At 47.0% G+C, this 18,183-nt stretch overlaps 1 protein-coding gene across 2 annotated transcripts in view; it reads left to right on the top strand.

Annotated features, from left to right (window-relative positions):
- Positions 1-9,644, top strand: part of LOC142579452 (protein croquemort-like) — a 111,368-nt gene extending 101,724 nt beyond the window's left edge. For both annotated transcript variants that reach the window (XM_075689629.1, XM_075689630.1), the window contains exon 13: positions 3,903-9,644. In XM_075689629.1, the coding sequence (XP_075545744.1) occupies positions 3,903-3,947 (45 nt within the window). In that variant the 3' untranslated portion in view covers positions 3,948-9,644. The remainder of the gene's footprint in view (positions 1-3,902) is intronic.
- Positions 9,645-18,183: the final 8,539 nt, after the last annotated feature.

Genomic DNA, 18,183 nt, shown 5'->3' with positions numbered 1-18,183 from the left:
CTTGCGCAGGTATTCGTGCCTTGCTCGCCGACTCCCAAGCTTATGCACTTTTTTAGCGCGCAGAGATCTCGTATCGTTGCAAACATGAGTCAAACATCCTGCTGACAGATATTACAGCCGTTACATGACGCTACTAGCCCAGTGACATTGGGGTTTCCTTTAGCCACCCAGTAATTTTCACAATAGGCGGTGCCAGAGTACGCGACCCTCGCCACAACGATTCGAAATCGCTCACGACGCTACTGCGTTCCAGCTCATACACTGATGTGCCACAGCATAGCACCGCGCAGTGAGCACATGTAGAGACTGAATCCCAGTTGACACTACGAATTTCACGAGTCCTCAGTGCCCATGCAGTTTTTGGCTGCATTATGGAAACGCGACGCTGGGCTGTAGCTTCTGTACACAGGCGCCGAAAATGTCGCCGCGAGAGGTTGTTTTGTCTGCAGCTCGTTCCTCCGTTTTTCTCGTAGCCCAAGTAGAATGTCGGAGAAGGCGGCACGATGGCTCACGTATGAACTCGGGAACTAGTAAGTACAACGTCGTGTATGGAAAGAGCGAAGCCATCTTCTCCCTGCGAGCCTTCTTGAAGTCGCTTTTCGCTAGAACCTTCGACTTGAATGTTGTACCCAGAAATCTTTCTCTTCCAGTGCTGCTTTTGTCATTGTCGTCACCGTTACTCTTTTTCTCTGTATAGTTCCCTAGCACTGGACTGTCCGCTTTTTTATAAAACTTGTTTTTCTTCGCCGATCGTTTTTTTGCCTTCCTTTTGGCATTGAAATTGAGTCGTGTACGCTAAACAATTGCTATTTTGTGGCCAAAAAATTATGACGGAGGTGACTACTGCTGCGGTGAATGATAGCTAAGGCACAACAATAAGGGTGAGGAAACTCCCTCTCTTGACAGATGCCGTTGCCGTGACGCTGATGGCAATGGGACGGTGAAAGCAAGACGCGCCCATCGCCCCAGTCGTCAGTCACGCTACTTAAAGGGGCGCTAAACGCAAATGTTAAGTGTAGCTATATTGAGAGATTGGGCTCCTGTGATAACAAATCATTCATTCCTAACGAAAACTCAGCTTTTGCAAGCGAAAAAATTACGAACATAGAAAATCCAAGTAGCGCCACCTGTTGTCGACTGTGGTGCCTCTCATGTGTGTCATAAGCACCTCTGATTCACATAGAGCGGAAGCGACCCGCCACTGCGAACGGCGTCGCTTTTCTCTGTGTACAACGGTCGAGGCGGAAACGTGTGGTAAATTGAGCAACCTGCTGGCTCCGGCCGCGGAGGCTCAACTGACCGTAACCTGAACCCAAGCAGAGCCGCAGAGTGGTTCACGCAAGCTGAACACCTGCCCCCGTTAAGCAGTACGCTTCTTACACAGATCTCAATAAAGAGTCTTCAAAAGAGATAACAACACCATAAAGGGTTGTCACGTGGAGATGAAGTGATGTCCTCTGTTATGGCGCCGGTGGTCCAAATGGAGGAGCAGCCGCGGGACCTTCGATGGCAACTTCCCACGCAAGAAACTGATACAGAAAAATGATAATCGACTTGAACGCGAATACTCTGTCGATCAGCCCGGCTTAATATTTTTCTTAAGTGTCCCCTTATAACTAAGCGCATAAGATATATGCTCGCAAGCGCATATCTCGGTAACGCCAAAGAGGCATCTCCTCCGTACATCGTAGATTGTGGCGCGCCACGCTCACTGTTCGCGACGCGGCGGCAGACAGCTAGCCGAGAGGGCAGGAGGCACTCGTCCGCCTGCCCTAATGCGCCACGCCGGCGCGAGCGTGCATAGTGCGCCGTTCATCAGCGTCGCGTGCCAAGTTCCGCGCGCGCGTTACAGAAATAACGGCAGGCGCGTTGAGAGCAGACGCCGGAATGTGCCGTGGGCCACCGAACGCACTCCTGTGAGGCGACCGCGTCCACTGTCTGCGACGCTGCCGGCGCGACTGAGCGAGCGGAAATGACCGAGACAGCAGAGGGTCGTTGTTTGCGAACGAGACCTTGCTGCTTCTCTGGGTGGGAAGGACCACCTCACTGTCTTACGGAATGGACTTCGGCCACAGTATACGAAGAACACAGGAAATGAAACGAGAGAAACCATAGCCGAAATTAATCGCTACGTTTAATTGCAATGCATAGAAATAGTAAAGAAAAGGGAAACAAAAGTGGACGGATAGACTAACTTGTGCTAGGCGAAATCCGAACCCACGTCTTTCGTATTACGTGTGCTTTGCTTTACCATTTGAGCTACCGCGGCGCCGTCCTCCCTTCCGCACTAGCAGGTCTTTATGTACGACGTGTACAAGACCTGCACTGGGAGTGTCAGCCGGCGCTGCTGACGGCGTCGTCATGGCGGTGGCTAACCGTAGGTACTACATTCAGGACATCGCCAAATTCCACCATAGCGCCAATTCTGCAACGGCGGCATCTTGAGCCAATCAGAGAGGCTGTAGCAGCCATCAAGGCCAATTAGAGCTGGCAAGATGGTGAATTTGAGGATATGGGTGGAATTTGACAATGTCCGAAATAGTAGCTCGTGACCGCGTTAGCGAGTAGCGCCGCCACAGCGGCGCTGGCTGACACTCCCGGAGCTAAATCTTGTACACGTAGTAGATTAAATACCCAAGAATTGGGACGTTATAGGAAATTCACGTTATACGTTATAGGAAATTCGGCAGCCATTTGTGGCAAGTTGTCCTTTCGTCCACTTTCACTTCCCTTTCTCTGGCTTCATTATCTGTTTTCTTCATATATGGCTGCCACCAACGAGAAATCGAGTCCCATGGATCATCTTAATGTCCTCGCTCATTGGTCGCAATCGGTCGCATTATTCAACATGTCGCCGCATATAAGAGGCACTCCGATAGGAGTAGAACAAACCATGAATAAGGAGCCAAAAGGAAGGAGTGCAGCGGAAACGTTATCGATAAAACCGGTATCCTCGCTCATCGAATCTTCTGATCAGTTTCTTTACTGTGTTAATGGCAACACACTGCTTGCATCTTCGCAGTAGCGCATGCAGAACAAGAACTGTTCGCTTTGTTTTCTCTCTTGACTGTTTTTCGCGCATGTTTGACTTGCAGGACAGCGCATGCTGTGCATGTGCAACTGCATGCTCGAGGCATGCTTGAGGAAGTGCAGTGAACTGCACGCTGAGAAATCTTATCCATTTCTTTTTTCACGCCTTTGCTTCAGTACATGTTCCCATGTTTTCATTGTGAAGTGCGGAAGTGCTCTAGAAGTTATGGCTTAGAACAGGCTATTTAAAAAAGACCTTGAAGATTAGAGGATGAAGGGTTTAAGTCTCTGGCGTGGTGGAAGCTGTATGAGATATAAGGAGCTTCAGATAGGCTGGAGATGACGGTTAGGCATTGGTGATATTTGTGTAAGCAAAGAAGGCGCTTTGATTTCGCTCTGATTTGTCTTGGAAAGCACATGCGTAGATTAGATATCCGCGTTCTTGGGACAAAAATTAAAATAGTAAAATAATACAAACTGTGGCGCAGATGTGGCGGATGAAAGGAGACATGGATATAAAATCAATTATATATATTGTCACTGACAAAAAAATAAACAAGAAGAAGACGAAATTGACGTTTAGGTGCCTTACGGGTATGCGTCTATTTCATCGTTTTATTATTAGTGACAAGATTTATTATGGTTATATGGCTTTACCTGGTTGGACGGCTTTCCACCAAACCCTAGACTAGCTACATCAGAATAGGAGGTGAAATATAAAGACGTTAGCCAGAGCAAATGCCTGCTTGGTTCACCCTTTATATGGGCAAAGATGTCTGCAGCTATAGCTAGCTGGAGTATCACGGTGGATGTCGTAAGCATAACTGGCTGATCTAATTCATTTTTCACCTCGCTTTTTTTCCCCCACACAGAAACCGGTGCAGCCTACATACATTCCAGTGCGCGTGCTCAAGTGAGGCAGAAGCGGCCGGCTGTTCGAAATAACGATGTCCAGCGCCAACCGCTCTTGACTCCCAAGAAGGCCACCGGTTCGATCGGTGCCGACTGGTTCCCATTGACGAAAGAACTGCGCGCGCACGGACTCTGCTCGCAAGAGACGGCCTCTTCTTTCTTCTCGACATTATTCCTATCGCAAGGAGCGTGTTTATTAAGCCCTCCGGACAAGTTACACACACACGCCCAGCCTGTGATCATACGTCAGCATTCCCATAACTTTGTTCCTCCTTGCTGGATCCCCCCCCCCCCTACCCGCACGCCAAGAGTATTGTGAACGTTCTTAGCTTGGTGTCGGTGGGAACCGTAGACCAGTGCCGAGGTCGACTTCGAAAGTCGTTGTCAACATGTGCTCATCACAAGCCACGGTCAACCGCTCAGCCGGGCTCGGGCTGAGCTGCGCGTTGCGCCGGACGCACGCGCAACGTCATATCCGGTCGAAGACAGGAACTGACGCCGGAGGAAAGGTTAACCACTGGGAAGACAGCAGCGAATGCGTGTTCGGAGCGAGGCGGTTTGTGAATGCTCAATGCGTTGTTGTGAAATTATGTGTGTTTTGTGGTGCGTCTCCCTTTGTATATACCGAATCGCTCACGTCTGCTTTTTTTTTTATATATCATTATTATTTTGAACACCTTCGTCATACGGGATAGCGCGTAGATGAGCGGAGATATTGAACATCGGGCAACGATGTGTGAATGTCTAGTCGATGTCGTCGCTAAAGAAAAGAAAAAAAGAAAACACGACTCGTCTCTGACTTTATCAAGACTGCATTGCTTTTGTGAGGCGATTCTTTTGGCATTCCGCGTATTTGTGAAGCTCGTTGTTTGTGCAAAGTTGTGTAAGCTTCACTGTGTTGGCTACGTGACCAAGAGACAAATCGAGATTTTATATTTGACTGGTCACCGAAGGTTCCATTTTTGCGTGTGCCACTTTCTTTTTGCTTGTCGGGGTTTTTGTTTTTATGCTTTTCAAGAAATGCGCTCGCTAGAGGCTCAAGCTTGTCGCTTTTAAATGTAAAGAAATACAACTAAGGACCTACACAGCGAAGAAAGGGGTCATCATGTTCATCACGCTCCTCGTATTTCCCGTATGCAAGCGGCCAATAGCAGTGCGAAAGTTCAAGCTTCGCACATGCTGTGGTGTATCAAGCATTGGAAGTCTTGCGGCTTGGCGTTATTTCTTGTACGAGCTATGTGTGCCAAGAATCGAGAAGCAGGGTTTGACAATGCGAACTAATTTCGTCTTTCCGATTGGATATGTGTCATACACAAGGTGTCACCGTTCCTCGGCTTTATAAGTTCTTTAAAGGCCTCGAACATCCAGCGCCCTGTTCTGAGAATTCGTATTTCGTAAGCGAAGTTCAATCTTGCGCTACGCACGGTACTTATACCGTTCGCGCTTTTCTTACAAACCAGATAATCTGATATAAGTAAGATTGCCGTATTATCGCCCCAGTACCCTGAATTATCCGGTGCTTATATTAATATACGCCGTTTTAAATGGCAAGCAGTGACGCGTACCCAGTGAACGACATGGCGCGTATTTTCATTTCTTTTTTTCTATAAAATGAAAAACTATTACAACTAGCTTGCATTTGCAGGTCCAAACCTCCGTTGCAGTCAGTTATTGGCATAGGAAGACCACTACTGCTGGCTTATATGAAACGCGCATGAGTTTCTCAACTTGAGTTTAAAAATTCATGCTATCACATGGTCATATGTCGTGTTTCTTACTGAGCTTTAGAGAATTAGTGGCATTTACAAAAAGGTATGGTGCGGTAGTAGGAGCGAGTGCTGACCTTTCTCATCTTATTTCCTTTCTGCAGGAAAGCTCTCGAGCGTTAGCGATCAAGTGCCTATCAAAGAAACATTTATTCCACCAAGCTTGTGGAAACACGTGCTCAGAGAAGCTGTTGCTTACTGCGCTGTATATAGGCTTTTTTGAGGAAATCTCTGTATTCTGATTAATGCTACGCTAGCGAGAGTAAAATTTATCTTGCCTTGCAGGCGCACTTAGTCAGCAGAGGGCACATGCGAATTGGGCGGCGTCATTGTTTCCAATAATCGCGATGCAGGTCTCGCTCTGAATAATTTTCACCTAGATAGATATCGTTGTGTTAACTTTCTAGTGCTATTAGCGCACTCATCGTGCCACTGTGGACCGGGTGCAGTCTTTAAAAAAGATGCTTTAGAAGTTTTCTTCTTTCTCATTTGGATACATAGCAAAATCAGGGCCTGTATGCCCCCCTCCCCCCCCCCCCCCCAGGAATTTCTTCAGACGAAGTTGTTCGTAGCAGCAAGTGGCCATCCAATTACGCTGTTGAACAAATTATTGGTGAGTGCGGCTGGTCGCTGGCAAAGAACAGATACGAACAAAAAGCTTTGCGAATTCGGCCTGCTTTATCTAGGTAACCGGTTAACCGATTCTGCAAAAGAAGTTGTAGGTGACACTTAACTGAAAAATTATAATCCTAGGCATTGTTTTCCATAAATGGTCTAAATTTCTTTTCTCGAAAACTCCCGACAAGCACAATATCACAAGAAAATTTGAACAGCGCGGTTGCAACTTCGCAACTCAGTAACCAGAACAGATCTCCCAATTTTAGCAGCAGCGACAAATGCAGCATTTAATGCGAACAACTTTTTTACTATATAAAGTTTGCGTAAAGCGCTTCTTTGGTTTGGTCAGGAGAAACTCTGCGAAAGTGCTATTTGCAAAAGGCTGGCAATTACAATAATCCTGTGCAGTGTATCGTTCTTGTGCATTTTAAATGTTTTAATAGACCCGCTCACAAAGCTATATCCGTACTTCTTTTGCAGAGTTGCAATTTTTATTCCTGGGGTATGGTTCTCGTTTAAGTTATCATTATTTGCCCATTTCCGAAACATATGTCTGGGGATCAAGATAGAAAACATGTCCAACAACCCAGTCCTTAGAATATGTTTTCTTTTTCTATTTCAATTACAGTAAAATAATATAAATATGTTAGGAAATTGCCATAAGGACAACACTTTTACAAATGGCGCGTACTCGAGTATTGAGAGACGGAGAACAGAAAGGCAAAAGCCGGGAGCTTAGCTAAGTGAACAACTCGGTTCCTCACCGTATAGACTGCGGGATGCCAAGTGATAAAGTTGCGAAGGCTGCTTAAAGCGGCATTACCTTTTGCGGCGCGAACTTTTTAGCCCAGTCGTATATTATGCATGTGATACCTATACTCTGGCGCTTTGATTAAAGGCGTTAAACATTTAACTCTAGGTTTATACGAGCACGGCGAACTAAGGAGCCCAAAGTCAGCCACGCAAGCAGAAATCTATGCTCGGCTCATGGTCTCCAGCACTTCACACTCTGACTATACCCAATCACTGATGCTTTGTGCGTCTATTTTGTGCTCAAGTCGCGAACAACATTTTGCCTGCGTGAAGGCAGCCCAGAACAATTGCGCCGGTTTTAAGAACTCGTACTTTCTGTGTTCTTCTGGCTTTCTGCAGCGATATAATATGGTGCGTGTTGTTACGAGCGGTATTTATTTCCACCAACAACTGAAATGGAAGAGGCGCGCTGCCGCCAGCCTCCCCACAACGTCCCACAGTTACCCGAACGAGCCAACCCGCGATGCAAACGGGCCGAGTGTGGGTAACTTACTTTTGAGTTAAGCCGTTATATGCAATAAAGTACGAAAGCCCAATTTACTTTTAAGTAATCTATTTGCTCGACAAAGCGTTCAGTTCGAAGCTTTCTATATTGGCTTTAGAATAGCCACAAGGAAGTGAGCTCGTTGCTTACGCTATGATTCGTCATCCACACGTAGTTCATTGCGAAAATAATCCGACAGCTTCTATTCTGGACGTGCTTATAAATTACGTCACAGAAGTGTTAAGTTGACGTGCACGTCATCCGGGGATCTCCCCAGCAATTTCGGTGTTTGTGAAAGTACTTTCTGCGGTAACATTTTGAGCTTTATACAATTAAGTAATATGCTAGTTTGATCCCATCTTTTTCTCTCATTTATTTACCGTCTGAAAGGTCTGATACAGGCGTAGACGTACATAAATTCTTCCCCGTCAGAATTGGTGTCACTGGCTTCTCAACAGTTCGGCTGAAGCGTCAGGGCGTGTTTTCGGTATTCACGGAAACCTCGTTCTTGTGCTTCTTAGTTCCTTTCCTGCAGCTTTGACGTAGTTCCTCTTGATTCAGGCTTGAATCTATGCGAGAGGGTAAGCGTTGCGATTGACCAAGATGCCGGATAAATAACGATAAACGTTTCCTTCAACCGAGAGGTTTCTTTAGCTCAACCAGAACCACCTGCCGCTCATTAATAATTTACGAACCTCTTCTAAGACGAAGACATATACACGAGCCACATTGGGATGAGTTCATGACGCGCCGCGGGAAGCAAAGAATTAAAGAGGTGCCAATTGCAAATCAGAGTAGAATAGGTTATGTGCTCAAAACGAGCAACATGGCGTAGAAAAGCACGACTACCAAAAATTTGCTCTAATATTGGAGCAGTGCCTTGTTGTCCTTTAATTTTTTTCAGATATACAACACAGCATCGCAGCGACGCTCAAAGTGAGACTCTTAAGCCAGCTTTATCCTTTTATCATGTGCAGTGTTATTGAGAACTCTTGTGTTGTTAAGCCTTGACTGAAACAGTCGGTGCTGCCTTGTGTGTACGTCTCTGCAGGCTTGTTGCCAAACCTTCGTTTATAGCTGCGAGGGGCATTCTTATGCTATACGCTTACGTATAGTCGCACGCTAGTCCCATGCGTCAAAAAGTGTCCAATGACCAAGTGCCTCGATAAGACTCGTGCTAGTTGTGATCAGTGTGCGCTCTGTATCGGCGCAGTGCGATGAGCCAGCCACGTGTGAACCACGGCAGCCGGAGAAATGTTATGGCTGTCGTGCTCCCTACCTCGAATATACTCCGTTTTATATACCGCAATACCACGAATACAGTGACACAAGTGTGCCTAAAGTAAGTCCCGTCGTGCCCACAGTGCCTTCTGTATACGGAAAGTCTTGCAGACGAATTATATTCTTTCTGCGCTGCACCATATCGCAAAAGATACTGCATGCTGTGGCTCTGTTTGGCACGTGCCGTTGTTGCGTTAGAAACGTGTTTTATTTTTTCCTGAAAACAGACAAGGGAGTCTAAGTGTTGTCGGTACATACGCAAAACAAATACGGACAGTTTAGTTATGACTCTCTTACTGCTGTCCATTCATTGTTCTGGCAAAATGCACTATTTGTGCTCGTACCTCTGCCAGTTATCGTGAGCAAGCTGGCGCGACGTGTAGGCTAGTTTAATTCTGTAGCGTTACGTGCGAGTTGCACAAATTGCACAACGCAAGGACACGCGTGCCAAAAAGAGTCAATTATTTTTCCATGTACCCTCGTTGGTCGGTGTGCTGAAAAAAAAGGACTGCGAAAGCCCATGGACCCACGAATATACTGCGAGCCGTATGTCATAGGCCTCCGATAACATGCATAATGCAGTTGTTTTTTCTGTTCTACGTATTATATGTCCGAAAGTATATACACGCATCTTGTCATTGGCACTGCCTTGATGTTACGTTAGCTCTCGCGTGAGGCAATTTTGTTGTGTCATTTTGTGTGCTGTCTAGAACCTGAATAAAAATAAAACATGCTCAAGAGTTCAGCGTACGGTGTCTTTCTTTTATTTGTTTCTCTTCTTTTGTCGGCGCGTGAAAGTGGAATTATTATATTATTACTTGCTTTGAAAATTTATATACATCTGACCGGAAAGGCAAAGCGAGGATCAGGCTGGCACCTGTCACCGCAAGGGCCACAACGCCTGCCTACTCTTCAGAAAGGAAGGGACAGAAACATAAAAATAGAAGATATAGGAACGAGGGGAGGAAAGACGGAAGAAAGGGCAAAATGACCAATCTAAAAGAATAAAGTAGAACACAGTACAGGTAACGCACATTAGGGCCGGTCACTGCAGGTCACGCTACTCAAAAATGTTATAGAAGAAATAGTGTCCGAGTCAAATTCTAGAAACGTAAGGAGCGTGCGATGAGCCTGATCGCGTCGAGACGCATAACCACTAGGGTACAGACATTCGTCGAGTGTCGTACAACGCAGGCTGTAAGAGTTGGGGTCGGGCATGAAATAAGTAGTAGATGGCCCATACCGTCGTCCGACTCATCCACGCTGAGGACGTTGTTAAAGGGAGGGACTGGTTCTCATCCAGAACGAGGAATACGGGATTTATTTACAAAATCTACAGGAAGGGTGGATAACGTTACATGCCATCTGTCTAACATGACTGAAAGAGAATGCAGCCCGAACAGCCGACAACGGCTGCTTAGATACCCTCTGTCCTCCCTAGATCCCTAGGTGAGGGAAAACTGCCGTTCAACCTTCTTACAACGGGAGCGTCCAAAGTCATCGTGCTCGACCCGCCTTTGAGGGGGAGGGTTCACATACTTCCGCACTTTGGTTTCACTTAACACACCGAGGAGAGAGGGTTCTCGTAGACAGGGGTCTAGCCTCTTGATCCCAGAGCTGACCCCGCAGTCAGTAGCCGCCGCGTCTGTCCATTGACTGTGACGACTTCTGGGGCCCGTGAGAAAGCACCGCAAAACATCCTTTCCCAGGAGTTTTCTTGCTCCAAGCAAACCGTGAAGGCGACAGCGAATCAACTAACAATACTCGGTCCGCCGAACGTGGCTAGACATGCCGGCGCCGTTGGGCTGTTGAGGAGGGCATTGTTGTCTTTACAAAGCGAGTCATCGCCGTGGGCTGGGAAGCGTTTAGAGGTCGCTTCTCGGAAGATCGCCAGCCCCCGCAGGCCGATCGTAACAGCTCCTCCATGGCCCGGAAAATCTCCACTGGCGAGTGCTGATAACCGCTGGGCAGGAAGAGGATGGCTGGTGGCAAGGGGGGGGGGAGGATGCCTTGGCTTGCAGCGACCAGCTGTGAAACGATGACACCGCCCCAAAATATCCAACAGGGACAGGCAACTGCAAAGCGAACCAGCCATGCTGCTTGAGTAGGTGGCGACGAATCAGCAGACGAGCGTCATATCAAGCTTGCACGAAATTTCAGGGCAGACACAGTTGTTATGAGCCTAAGTTGAAGCCAGCGGATCAGCCTCTTCATTTCCGGCGATGCCTAAGTGTGAAGGTATCCATTGAGTAACGAGAGGTACCCCACGTGATGAAATTTTGTTTCCAGAGTCAGTAATACTGCGCATAACTTGGCAAACAATTTGATTGCTTTGTGATCTGCTAAGGGCAGCGCAGGAATCCGTAAATATGGCAGTCTTTGATGCGGTTAACTCCTCTTGCACGCATTTCAGTGCTACATTAATCGCTGCTAGCTCCGAAGTTCTTGACGAAGTTTAATGAGGTATATGAAATATAAGTCGTACCTTAGTCGAAGGTCAGAAAAAAGCTGCAGAGGTGTCTTGGCCGTCACTGCGTGCACATGCATCACTGAATACTTGAAGATAACCTGGAAATCTTTCGAACATGTGTGACTGAGCCAACTGTAATACTGCCTAAACAGTCATGCCAGACTTTTTGTGTCTGTCAGGGACTTTGATGTAAATGGGGTATAAGTGCTTGTTGATACCTTTCGGGGGCGGAGGCGTAACTGCAGCAGCATGTTCAGAAATGTCAGCAATGTTCATAAATAATGCCGCCATTTTTCCCATGCGAGAAGACGGGCGGTGAATCAGACGATCAAGAGAGCGATTGACCATTCGATATGTGGTGCAGACGCTCAATAAAGCGCCAAGGTATAGACGACTTAACGCAGTCGAGTTGTGTTTAGCAATGGCAGTAAGAAGTACGATTGTCTGACGGCTCTATAATATTTGAGTCAGAAACAACCTGCATCACTGGGTCAAGCTTCAGCTTCCGTTGCCTCCGATGACGGTGTACCCACCGTCAACGGATGATGGCTTACCATTTAAATTGAACCACTTGAGAACGGGCGCTGAAATGTAATAGATTGCAGGCTTTCCAACATTCCTTCGGCGCAGGCGCCAGTTTCCTCGTCGACCGTGCACCTAGTCCGCGACCTTTCGCTGAGCAGAAGAAAGAGAGAGGGAAAAAAAAGCCGCCAGCACTGCCGAGCTGCCAGCGATTGGGCTGTGCAGAGACGCCGCAGGTCATGCGGCTGCGTGTGGAATATACGCATCGCCGAGCCTCGGAACACGTGGCTGTCGTGACTGGCCCCATCAAAAAAGCAGAGCCTGTATTCCATTTGGTTCTTGCGAATATTTACTTACTGGGTGCTGTATCTACTCCGCTCTCCTAGCATTTGATTCTACGCAACACGAAAACGTACAAATCTCACTAATGGAGCAGCATAGCGCAGTTCGACCTCGTCGAGTCACTCGCGAATAACAGCGTCGACTGCTTCGCGTATGGCACATTATCTGGGTTGGGGCGATGAGAAAGGAATGCTTCTCCTGCACCAATGTACACTATCTTAGCTGGCAAAGAAAGGTTTGTATACCTGCAGCACTTTCCGATGGACTACGTTGTCCATCGTACGACAGGGACAGGCACACACTATGCGCATAGGAATGGGCTAAGGCTCCTCTAAGGTGTGGGACGAGGCTATATTTTTTAATCTTGTGAGTTACAAGTTCTTTAGGCGAAACGCACCTGTCTTTGGTGCGGGGAGCGGCCAACTCTTGCCCATGTCACGTGGACGTCTACACTAGGGCCTCCAAATTACAATTCGCCCATTACGGTGCAAATACCGAGTTACAGGCAGTGGGAGGCTTATGTTACTAGCGAAGATCCAGAGAGCCAGAGAGCTCTTCTCGATCAAGCCCTGCTATCCACAGAGACAAGTGGAGCCTTGGACTGAGGGACCCACCCACCCCCCAATACACCTAAGCTAAATAAATTTTATACTACTACTAGGCGAAACGTGTCGCGTCTCTTGGTAAAGGATGGGGAGGAGATATTAATTAAGAGAAAGGAGGGGAGGTCGGCCTGGAGAGCGTGTCTCTACTCTGCTACTCCTCACTGGGGTAAGGGGAAATGGGAAATACAGTGAATGGTAGGTGGCGGATGATTATTTCATGGTACAATGAGCTACTATATACACGTTGTCCAATACGTGGATGCGCGATGTAGACACAATAGACGCAAGAGTAATCTTGTCCACACAAAAAGTTATCGCGAAAACGCATTTCGCACTGTGTGCACTTCTCACAGGTTCTAGTGGCGATCGCCTAAACCAGTCTCACGTAGAAAGTTCAAGCGTGACTTTATGGCACGTTCGGCATGGTCAACTCTTCTCAACGCGCCTACAATCTTTTCTTCCGAAAGGGACAGGAGTCCAAGCAGTCAACACTAGACTTAAGTGTTCTTCGCTCTGCCGCATATAGAGGGCGCACGCAAAGTACGTGAGCTATTGTCCCGGGATTGTGACAGACGCTAAAAAAAAATTATGGGGTTTTACGTGCCAAAACCACTTTCTGATTATGAGGCACGCCGTAGTGGAGGACTCCGGAAATTTCGACCACCTGGGGTTCTTTAACGTGCACCTAAATCTAAGTACACGGGTGTTTTCGCATTTCGCCCCCTTCGAAATGCGGCCGCCGTGGCCGGGATTCGATCCCGCGACCTCGCGCTCAGCAGCCCAACACCATAGCCACTGAGCAACCACGGCGGGTGACAGACGCTACAGTCGGGGTCCCAGTCTTGTCTGATCTTGTGAAGGTATCCGTGAGTGTATACGCCACACCCTGCCGTAATTGACGGATGAGTGTTTTCTGGTCTCTCCGCAACCGAAGTGGAAACCGGGATCGCAAACCAGCTTAAAGTCTATGGAGGTGCGCCTCTTGATGTTCGGGGTCGTCCCATTGTCGCGCCATAGAGGTTTTCATGGAGTTATGGAGCAAGGCGTTGATGTCATACCGGGAAAATTTAAGTTTTATAGTCTTCCCGTCAGTGCGCGCCTTTAGCCCAGATTGAGACGCCTCAGCAAGTAGAGACATATCATAAACCAAATGACTATATGCGGTCAGCAGGCCCCTCGGATAACACCCTTTCTTCTCGTTTATATGCGGTTCTGTGATTCATATAATTGCTGACGAGTTGCAGTGCCGTTAGGCAGGATACCAGCAAACTATCGCAGGAGACGAAAGATCTGATCAAGAAACGCCAATGTATGAAAGCATCTAACCCTACAGCTAGAATAGAACTTGCAGAACTTTCGAAGTTAATCAACAAGCGTAAGACAGCTGACATAAGGAAGTATAATATGGATAGAATTGAACAGGCTCTCAGGAACGGAGGAAGCCTAAAAACAGTGAAGAAGAAACTAGGAATAGGCAAGAATCAGATGTGTGCGTTAAGAGACAAAGCCGGCAATATCGTTACTAATATGGATGAGATAGTTCAAGTGGCTGAGGAGTTCTATAGAGATTTATACAGTACCAGTGGCACCCACGACGATAGTGGAAGAGAGAATAGCCTAGAGGAATTCGAAATCCCACAGGTAACGCCAGAAGAAGTAAAGAAAGCCTTAGGAGCTATGCAAAGGGGGAAGGCAGCTGGGGAGGATCAGGTAACAGCAGATTTGTTGAAGGATGGTGGTCAGATTGTTCTAAAGAAACTGGCCACCCTGTATACGCAATGCCTCATAACCTCGAGCGTACCGGAATCTTGGAAGAACGCTAACATAATCTTAATCCATAAGAAAGGGGACGCCAAAGACTTGAAAAATTATAGACCGATCAGCTTACTGTCCGTTGCCTACAAAGTATTTACTAAGGTAATCGCAAATAGAATCAGGAACACCTTAGACTTCTGTCAACCAAAGGACCAGGCAGGATTCCGTAAAGGCTACTCAACAATAGACCATATTCACACTATCAATCAAGTGATAGAGAAATGTGCAGAATATAACCAACCCTTATATATAGCTTTCATTGATTACGAGAAAGCGTTTGATTCAGTCGAAACCTCAGCAGTCATGGAGGCATTACGGAATCAGGGTGTAGATGAGCCATATGTAAAAATACTGGAAGATATCTATAGCGACTCCACAGCCACCGTAGTCCTCCATAAAGCAAGCAACAAAATCCCAATAAAGAAAGGCGTCAGGCAGGGAGATACGATATCTCCAATGCTATTCACAGCGTGTTTACAGGAGGTATTCAGAGACCTGGATTGGGAAGAATTTGGGATAAAAGTTAATGGAGAATACCTTAGTAACTTGCGATTCGCTGATGATATTGCCTTGCTTAGTAACTCAGGGGACCAATTGCAATGCATGCTCACTGACCTGGAGAGGCAAAGCAGAAGAGTGGGTCTAAAAATTAATCTGCAGAAAACTAAAGTAATGCTTAACAGTCTCGGGAGAGAACAGCAATTTACAATAGGCAGCGAGGCACTGGAAGTCGTAAGGGAATACATCTACTTAGGGCAGGTAGTGACGGCGGATCCGGATCATGAGACGGAAATAATCAGAAGAATAAGAATGGGCTGGGGTGCGTTTGGCAGGCATTCCCAAATCATGAACAGCAGGTTGCCATTATCCCTCAAGAGAAAAGTATATAATAGCTGTGTCTTACCAGTACTCACCTACGGGGCAGAAACCTGGAGGCTTACTAAAAGGGTTCTACTCAAATTGAGGACGACACAACGAGCTATGGAAAGAAGAATGATAGGTGTAACGTTAAGGGATAAGAAAAGAGCAGATTGGGTGAGGGAACAAACGCGAGTTAATGACATCTTAGTTGAAATCAAGAAAAAGAAATGGGCATGGGCAGGACATGTAATGAGGAGGGAAGATAACCGATGGTCATTAAGGGTTACGGACTGGATGCCAAGGGAAGGGAAGCGTAGCAGGGGGCGGCAGAAAGTTAGGTGGGCGGATGACATTAAGACGTTTGCAGGGACAACATGGCCACAATTAGTACATGACCGGGGTAGTTGGAGAAGTATGGGAGAGGCCTTTGCCCTGCAGTGGGTGTAACCAGGCTGATGATGATGATGATGATGCAGTGCTGGTTTCGAGTCACAGAACACTGTCCATTTCTCGAGGCTTTGTTGCAGTATGCGGCGAACTGCGTCTTAAACTCCGGTCAACTCAGCTGCTGTAGACGACGTTCTGTGTCCTATCTTGAACCGTTGAGCGGTCCCCATTCCAGGTACCGTGTAAGTTGGTGCGGAAGAGGTCTGTGTCACAGAACCATATGCAAAAACATGTTCGGTATACCCATACATGTGCGCAATGTAGGATAACGCGAAATGCTTGAGCATAGCAAGCGTCATTTCCGACTTCTTCGTTATTCCGGGGATTGAGAGTTTCACCGTTGGCTTTGCCATCGTCCAGTGTGGAACCTCTGGTACGTCATGCGGGTTTGAAGTCCGGCGGCAATAAGTCTTGCTGCGACAACACGGCTTCTGAGCAGGTGGCGACAGGCCGTATGTTTCTGACGTTCGTCAGTGGATGATTCCTGCGTCTAATCAGTAGCTCCTTGAGCTACAATCTCAGAATCAGTATCAGTAGCATTTTTTTTTTACGTAAAGGCCACATGAGCGCAGCGAACGCGGCGTTCTTGTAGAGGAGCTGTTGGACGAGGCGGACATACGTTGCATCTAATAATGAAAGGTAGCGAAGATCTTACTTAATCTTGAAAATCACTCCGGATTAGAGATATTTATCATGGAATTTCAACGCTCAATCAAGGCAATAGTGAAACTGAGCGTACCCAGTTACTACGCCAGACGATAACGCCCTGTGACGAAGTGCGTGGCAAAGTTTTAACGATGGCATCTCGCGGCAGATACTGCTGCGGCATGTCACGACATATGCTTGCCAGGCAAACGTGCCCTGTCAGTACCTGCCGTGACAGGCAGCGACGTTCAGTTTCAAACGTAGTGGACTTTATTCCTCATCGGGTGTTTCTGTCCAATATGATAGCGTATATACGCTGCCCCTTGTCATGTAAGTGACCCGCCGTGGTTGCTCAATGGCTATGGTGTTGGGCTGCTGAGCACGAGGTCGCGGGATCGAATCCCGGCCGCGGCGGCCGCATTTCGATGGGGGCGAAATGCGAAAACACCCGTGTGCTTAGATTTAGGTGCACGTTAAAGAAGCCCAGGTGCTCAAAATTTCCGGAGTCCTCCACTACGGCGTGTCTCATAATCAGAAAGTGGTTTTGGCACGTAAAACCCCAAATATTATTATTATTAGTCATGTAAGTGTTGCAGCGTTTTCCTGTCAAGGAAACGATATTTTGTGATTAGTTTGGTTGTGCGATTAGCTTGTATGGTGTTAACTTGGAAATCAGCAGTGTTTGCAATTTGAGAGCGCACTAATATACTATTCAGGCTCATTGTCATGTTGCTATGTGAGGCACCTTTTCAATTACGCTGTAATTAAGGCGTTAAGAGCAGTACAAGGATGAGAGTTAGAGGGACGAAATCGTGCTTGTGTGTCCCTAGCGTCGGGATCGGCTGCTATGCGTGAAACTATCAAGAAAGTCGCATTTTGCAGAATGCGAAGAAAGGCGGGCAAATTACTGTCTCTGCGCAGCTTTCCGATCTTTGCAATAGAGCCGCAATCGTGGTATTTTAGTCTCCCGTTTAGCAAGATCGTTGTAGACCACAGAACTGGTACAAACGGGCTTTTTGTTAATGATTCATTACGAGCACGACATCACAAGAGGTGAGGTCAAGTGCCCGCCCTGTTTTTTTCCCTCGCGCTACAGCGCACTGATAGAATCTACATAGTGTGTGCCCATTTCGTTAACCATCCTGCATTTTTGAAGTAATTTCTTTATATGTAGCCTTGCCTATGTTTGTTTTTATGATTTGGATACATTGTTTTAGTTGCATATTTTGTGTAAACACCACTTTCATATAAGTCGTAATAAAATCTAGTATGTCTTCCACGTTGTAGCTTAATTGTGATGTTATTTGTTTAATTAAACTGCATTAAGTTGAAAGAATCTGTAGACCTGCCCACTTACCTAGCAAGCGCACCTAGAGGGAGCACTTCAAGTTCAGTTATACCCAGTGAAGAGCAAGTGCATATATATGCCAGCAGTGGTATATGGGCAAGTCTTTCTGTTGAAGCCACTGCAAGTACATTCAAAACATTTCAACTACCAGCGTAGTGCAGCAACGTGTCCACTTCGACAAAATGGAGCACCAGTGCAGATATCAGGGCATACCTGTCCAGGGC

Source organism: Dermacentor variabilis, chromosome 4, assembly GCF_050947875.1.
Source record: "Dermacentor variabilis isolate Ectoservices chromosome 4, ASM5094787v1, whole genome shotgun sequence".
NCBI classification, from domain to species: Eukaryota; Metazoa; Arthropoda; class Arachnida; order Ixodida; family Ixodidae; genus Dermacentor; species Dermacentor variabilis.
Note: the sequence above shows the minus strand (reverse complement) of the source record. Positions and strands in the feature narration are given on the sequence as shown.